The sequence below is a fragment of the Coenobita brevimanus genome, chromosome 85, assembly GCF_032717465.1.
Source record: "Coenobita brevimanus isolate Jiangsu-jjx chromosome 85, ASM3271746v2, whole genome shotgun sequence".
In the NCBI taxonomy this organism is placed as follows: Eukaryota; Metazoa; Arthropoda; class Malacostraca; order Decapoda; family Coenobitidae; genus Coenobita; species Coenobita brevimanus.
The window spans coordinates 2,950,001-2,957,500 of record NC_137038.1 but is presented as its reverse complement, the minus strand read 5'-3'; the positions used below and the strand labels follow the sequence as shown (position 1 = coordinate 2,957,500).

General features: G+C 44.4%; 1 protein-coding gene across 1 annotated transcript in view; it reads right to left on the bottom strand.

Annotated features, from left to right (window-relative positions):
* The window catches only part of LOC145410393 (adenylate cyclase type 5-like), a 93,220-nt gene that overhangs the window by 12,304 nt on the left and 73,416 nt on the right, over positions 1-7,500 (bottom strand). The window contains exons 9-11 of the mRNA XM_080280546.1: positions 5,697-5,803; positions 4,007-4,163; positions 2,634-2,731 (exon numbers count right to left, since the gene is read on the bottom strand). Coding sequence (XP_080136672.1) covers positions 2,634-2,731; positions 4,007-4,163; positions 5,697-5,803 — 362 coding nt within the window. The remainder of the gene's footprint in view (positions 1-2,633; positions 2,732-4,006; positions 4,164-5,696; positions 5,804-7,500) is intronic.

Sequence of the window (7,500 nt, the reverse complement as noted above, 5' to 3'; positions counted from 1 at the left end):
TGATGACAGTCATTAACCAGAAATAATAACTAGAACACCGTCAAAAAAAAAGGTCCCAGTGTTTTACCTCAACCGAATAATCAGCCACTTACAACCATACACCTTTCCACAGTGCGTCCACCTGAAGGCTGTATTGTTATTAAATTTCGGCGTCACAGCTTAAGTAATTCTTGAGATAGTGTGGTTTGTTCGTTTTTCCGTCCACACACTTCCTCCATCCACATCCACATACTTCATCCACATGCACACACTTCCTTCATCCACATGCACGCACTTCCTTCATCCACATGCACACACTTCCTTCATTCACATGCACACACTTTCTTTATCCACATTCACACACTTCCTTCATCCACATTCACACACTTCCTTCATCCACATCCACATACTTCCTCCATCCACATCCACATACTTCATCCACATCCACACACTTCCTTCATCCACATCCACACACTTCCTTCATCCACATTCACACACTTTCTTTATCCACATTCACACACTTCCTTCATCCACATTCACACACTTCCTTCATCCACATTCACACACTTCCTTCATCCACATCCACACACTTCCTTCATCCACATCCACACACTTCATGCACATCCACACACTTCCTTCATCCACATCCCTTTCCTTCATCCACATCCACATACTTCCTTCATCCACATCTAAGACACAAGGAAATCCAGTCTCCTTTATTTTTTCTCTTGTCTTAAATTTTTCTTGAAGGTGAGGCGTAAGACAATATTTTCTTGGAGCATTTTCCCACGCTTACCTGTCCCGTAATGAACGCCCAGGTGAGAGAGAGAGAGAGAGAGAGAGAGAGAGGTGGGGAGTAAGGTTGTTGTTGTGTGGAAGAGGGAGAGAAAATGTGTGTATGTGTGTGTGTGTGTGTGTGTGTGTGTGTGTGTGTGTGAGAGAGAGAGAGAGAGAGAGAGAGTTCTTTCAAAAAATTAATAATAAAAAAAAAACACCTGATCATTACCAAACTTTATCAGAGGGAGAGAAAGAGAGAGAGAGAGTCCTTTCAAAAAAATTAATAAAAAAAAAAAAAAAACCTGATCAGTTCCAAACTTTAATTTTGCCAACCCTTAAAGAAAGTTAGTAAGTTTGAAAAAGAAAATTTGCTCCGAATTTGGGCAGAAAAAAAGAAAGAAAAAATAGAGAGAGAAAAAGAAAAAATTGAGAATGCTATACGGTGTCTGAAAAACACATTTCTTGGACACGAAGAAAATTATTGAAGTTAATGATGAAGTTATTTACCTGTGTGATAATTAAGGTGAGAAGGCAGGTTAATGATGATAATTACCTGAGTGATAAGATGAGAATACAGGTTAATGATGATGATAATTACCTTTGATAATTAAGGTGAGTACAGGTTAATGAGAATGATTACCTTTTTTTTATGCGAGGAAGAAGGAACCAAAGGCCATGAGCCCGCAATAACAGTTCCCTCCATAATTAAGGTGAGAATAGAGGTTAATGATAATTACGTGTGATAATTAAGGTGAGAGTACAGGTTAATGATGAGAATAATTACCTGAGTGATAATTAAGGTGATAGTACAGGTTAATGAGACTAATTACCTGAGTGATAATTAAGGTGAGAATAGAGGTTGAGAATAATTACCTGAGTGATAATTAAGGTGAGAATAGAGGTTAATGATAATTATCTGAGTGATAATTAGGGTGAGTGCAGGTTAATGATGCTAATTACCTGACCTAATTAAGAGGAAATAAAGGCGGGAAAATAAATAGATTGATAAAATATGATAAGGATAGCACGAAACTGAGAATTTTAATCAATATGGTGCTAGTCACGAAGAAGTGCTGTGGGGGAGGATGTAGAGCCGTAGCATCATATTCAACCACTGAGCGACGGGAAATAAGGTACAGAGGGACGAGACAAGCCATGTTGAAGTGAGCGGAGTATAGATGAGGAGAAAAATATAATGATAAAGATATATTGAATGAGATTTTTTGAGATTAATATAATGCTTGTGATTTTAGTCCTTATGGTTATGGACCCGAAGACTGAATGTTCTTTTTCTCTTTTTTTCTTTATTTTTTCTTTAATTTTCTTTCTCCTTTCTTTTCTCTGATTTGTCTTTCTTTTCTTCCTCTTACCTTCCTCCTTCCTTTCATTTCATTTTTTTTCCTTCCTTCCTTCCTTCCTTCCTTCCCTTCTTTCCTTGCATTTCGTTTTTCTTCTTTCTGTCATTCCTGTCATTCATCCATCCTTCCTTCCTTTCTTTCTTACTCTCTCTCTCTCTCTCTCTCCCTTTTTTGAGAAACTGGGACCTCTAATGATGGAAGGAGAACATTTTTTTGCGAATACCCACAGAATTTTGAGAAATGATTTTAATAATGATGATAATTTTTTGACTGGCGGGTTTTTCAATAATTATATATATTTTTTAATTTGATTTTTTGAATAATTTTAGTTATTATAGTTGTCCTTTTTATATACATTCATTTTTTTGGGTGAGATTTTTTTCAAGTTCTCTCTCTCTCTCTCTCTCTCTCTCTCTCTCTCTCTCTCTCTCTCACACACACACACACACACACACACACACACACACACACACACACACACACACACACACACACACACACACACACACACACACTTACCTGGGAATGATGGTGAGTTGAATGACGGCCAAGAAGATGATGGTGAGCCAAGAGAAGATGAAGTAGGCGGGCAGCATCCTATCCCTCTCTCGTGAATACTGTGGAGATGAGTGGAAATGAGTGTGGAAATGAGTGGAGATGAGTGTGGAAATGAGTGTGAAAATGAGTGGAGATGAGTGGAAATGAGTGTGGAAATTAGTGGAAATGAGTGGAGATGAGTGGAAATGAGTGTGGGAGAGGTGAGGAGGAGGAGGAAGAGGAAGACATGAGGGAGTTTGGAGATGAGTAGGAGAGAAAATGAGGAGGAGGAGGAGGAGGAGGAGCAAGATGACTTAGTGATGTGGGGAGATGAGGAAGACAGTGACGGATAGATGTGCTTTTTATCAATGTCTATCTATCTATCTATCTATCTACTTGTGTGTTTCTTGTTTATCTATCGCCCTGAAAAGTTGCAAGTAGGCCTCAGAATATCTATCAGTGTCTATCTATCTATCTATATCTATCTACATACCTCTCACCCTATTTATATGTCTATTGATCTGTTTATCTCTTTCCACCTGTCTATCTATCTATCTTTGTCTGTCTGTCTATCTATCTATCTGATAATCTACCCGTACATGTCTCCATCAATCTATCCTACTTACCAGTCTACTTATCTACCTACTTACCGGCCTACCTACTCATCTACCTACTTACCAGCCTACCTACTCATCTACCTACCTACCAGCCTACCTACATATCTACCTACCTACCAACCTACCTACCAGCCTACCTACTCATCTACCTACCTACCAGCCTACCTACACATCTACCTACCTACCAAGCTACCTACTTATCTACCTACCTACCAGCCTACCTACACATCTACCTACTTACGCCTACCTACAGCAAATTATATCACCCTACATTTCTTCCTGCCTGCCTGCCTGCCTCACCCTTCCCCTTCATCATATTTTTACCTTCACGCCCCTTATGCCTCAAATCCTGCCTATCCTGCCTCTCCTGCCTGCCTCATGTATCTGTTTTATACGTGCCTGCCTCTCTGCCTACCTCCCTGCCTCACCCTGTCTGCCTGCCTCACCCATTTGTCTGCCTGCCTCACCCTCTCTGCCTTCCTCTCTCTGCCTACCCTCTACCCACCTCCCCCTCCATCCTTCTCCCTTATTTACCTACTCTCTAACTTCTAACCTACCTCCTAACTTCCTCCCTACCTCATCCTAACTTCCCCACTAACCCACCTCTCCATCTATCCTTCCTTCTAACTTCCAACCCCATCCTACCCCATCCTAACTTCATCCCAACCCCATCCTGCCTTCCCCTATCTTACGTCTAACTATCTAACCTTCTAACTTCCTCCTTAGCCTCCTACTCACCTTCTCCTCGACGCTGGGCTTCCGGAAGGTGAGGAGGAAACGTCTGCAATGTTCTCCTCTTAAACGATCTATACTCCTGGCGTCAATTGCACGAGCCAGGTAATCGTTGACCTCTTCTGTTGTGTTCTTGATGCCTTGAGATTCGCTTAACCCCAACCTGGAAGCAAGGTGAGGGTTAGAGAGAGAGAGAGGGAGGGAGGGAGAGAGGGAGAGAGAGAGGGAGGGAGAGGGAGAGAGAGAGGGAGGGAGTGGGGGGGAGTATGGGTGTGTGTGTGTTAGATTTTAATACATTTGGGTGACTGGCTTGATTTGGGTTATTTGGGGGAACATTTTGAGTCAGGAGACAAAGAGAAAAATTTGTCTTGTTATTTTTTTTATTTTTTTTTATTTGGGTGACTTTGGATTATTTTTGGTGACTGATTTTTTGTTGTTGTTGGAAAAATGAAAGATAATTTTTTGTTGCTACCTCCCTCTTCCTCTCCTAGTTAGTCTCTATCCCAGCATATGTTTTCTGATTCCCCTTCCTATCTCCACTCTTCCACTATCCCTTTCCTCCTCCTCCTCCCTTCTTCCTCCCTTCCTCTTCCCTCCCTTTCCTTCCTCCCTCACACATGTACCCCTTCTCCTGTTCCACTGCCTCTCCCTTCCTTCTTTCCTTCCCCCCTCTTCCTACCCCCTCCCCACTTCTTTCCCCCCCTCTCTTCCTATGCCTCCCCCCACCCCTCTGTTTCTCTCTCCCTCTTCTTTCCTTCCTCTCCCTTTTTCCCACCCTCTTCCTCCTGCCAATCCCTCCCTTCTTCTTCTTTTCCTTCCCCCCTCCCCTTCCCTTCCTTCATCTCCCTTCTGTCTTCCCCCTTCCTTCCCTTCGTATTCCTTTCTCACTCCCTGCCTCTCCTCCCCCAGCCCTCCCTCCCCCCCTCGCTGCCTAATCCCCTTCCCTTTGCCTACCCCTTCCTACCCCACCTTCCCTCCCCTCGCCCTGCAGTCCTCTTCTTTCCCTTCCCTTCCCTTCCCCTCCCTTCCCTTCCCATCCCATCCCATCCCTTCCCATCCCATCCCATCCCATCCCATCCCATCCCATCCCTTCCCATCCCATCCCATCCCTTCCCCTCCCATCCCATCCCTTCCCTTCCCATCCCATCCCATCCCATCCCATCCCATCCCTTCCCTTCCCTTCCCTGCCTTTCCTTCCTCTTCCTACCCATCCCTGCCCTGTTTCTCTCTCTCATCATCATCATCATCATCATCATCATCATCATCCCAGCTCAAAATCCCGGCTAAGAGACAGGATGAGGTAGGAGCCGCAAAATAGATAGATAAATAGACTGACAGATAGATAGATAGATAGATAGATAGATAAAGCAGTAAAGTAGAACTATTAAAAAACAATTCCTCCACACCCACTCACCCACCCACACACACACACCCTCACACCCGCACCCACCCACCCACTTCACACACACACACACACAAACACCCTCACACCCGCACCCACCCACCCACTTCACACACACACACACCTCCCACACCCACCCTCCACACCCACCCACCCACTTCACACACACACACACACACACACACACACACACACACACCTCCCACACCCGCCCTCCACACCCACCCACCCACTTCACACACACACACACACACACACACACACACACACACACACACACACACACACACTCACTTGTTATGTATGTTGGGTGGTTTGTTGGAGTCAGCATGGCCGATGATCCGCATCTCTTTGCTGACACTTCCGTTCATGCTGTATGTGGAGGTTTTCTTCGCGTGAGGCTGCAACAAACAAACAAACAAACATTAGAAAACAAACAAACAAACATTAGAAAACAAACAAACAAACATTAGAAAACAAACAAACAAACATTAGAAAACAAACAAACAAATATTAGAAAACAAACAAACAAACATTAGAAAACTAACAAACATATAAACAAAACAAACATTAGAAATCAAGTATACAAACAAAAAACAAACAAACATCAGAAAACAAACAAAGATTGGAGATTGAGAGGAGTGTAAATTTGAGGCACTCTCTCTCTCTCTCTCTCTCTCTCTCTCTCTCTCTCTCTCTCTCTCCAGTGCATATCAAGGAGTGAGAATTTGTGTGTGTGTGTGTGTGTGTGTGAGAGAGAGAGAGAGAGAGAGAGAGAGAGAGAGAGAGAGAGAGAGAACCACTGTAAGCGAGTATGTGCGTGTGAGAGTGTGTTTGTTAGTGTACGTATGAGAGAGTGACTGTGTGTGTGTGTGTGTGTGTGTGTGTGTGTGTGTGTGTGTGTATAGTCATGACACCCAGGCCCGTTTTCTCCGTACATGAAAGAGGGGTGTGTGAGTTGGGGGAAGGGCAGCGATATTACAGGGGACAGGGAGACATGGAGGCGATTTGTTTGTGGTCACCCCTAATGGGATAAAGGCGTCTGGCTATAGATGGATTACTACTACAACTACCATTACTACCACAGTACCATTACTACCACAAGTACCGTTACTACCACAGCTGTCACAACTACCACAATTACCACCACAGCTACCAATATTGCTACCCCACCTCATTTGTTAGTATCATAGCTACCATCATTACTACCACAACTACCACCACATCTCCCATAATTCTAACTCTACCACATCTTCCAACATTACCACCATCATACTACCAACATTACCACCACAACTACCAACATTACTACCGCAACTACCAACATTCCCACAACTACCAAAATTCCCTCACCTTACCACAACTACCAACATTACCACCATCATGCTACAAACATTCCTACCACAACTACCAAAACTCCCCCACCCTGCCACAACTACCACCATCGTAGTACCAACATTAGGGCAATAACAAACATTACACTGCCCCCAACTGTCACCGTAACTACCACAATTACCAACATTACTACCAACATCACTACCAACATCGCACCTCATAAAGCAAAGAATGTGAGTAATTGAAGGGGGAGGAGAGGGGGGAGTGGGGAGGGGGAGGGAGGAAGGGAGATTGGAGGTATTCGCTCATTCCCCCTCCCCTCCCTTCTCCTCCCTCCCTCCCTCCCTCCACTGTTCAACTTTCACGTGTTTGGTGGTAAATATGCTCTGTATAAAGAGTCTCTCCCCTCTCCCCCTCCCCCTCCCCCTTCCCCTCCTCCTGTATTTTTAATTATGAGAGAGAGAGAGAGAGAGAAGGGAGGAGATGGAAGAAGGAAGGGAGGTAAGAAGTAGAGAGGGAGATGAAAGGGAAGGAAGGAAGGAAGGAAGTGCGGAGAGAGGGAGGAAGGAAGAGGAGGAGGGAGGGAAGAGTTGAGGGTGAGAGAGAGAGAGAGTGACGGGAGTGAAAGGAAGGGAGGAAGAAAGGAGGGAGTAGGAGGAGGAGGAGGTAAGAAGAGAAGGGAGAGGAGAAGGAGTGAGAGGGAGGGAGGGAAGGAGGGAGGGACAAGAGAGGAAGATGAGAGAGAGGGGGGGGAGGGAGGGAG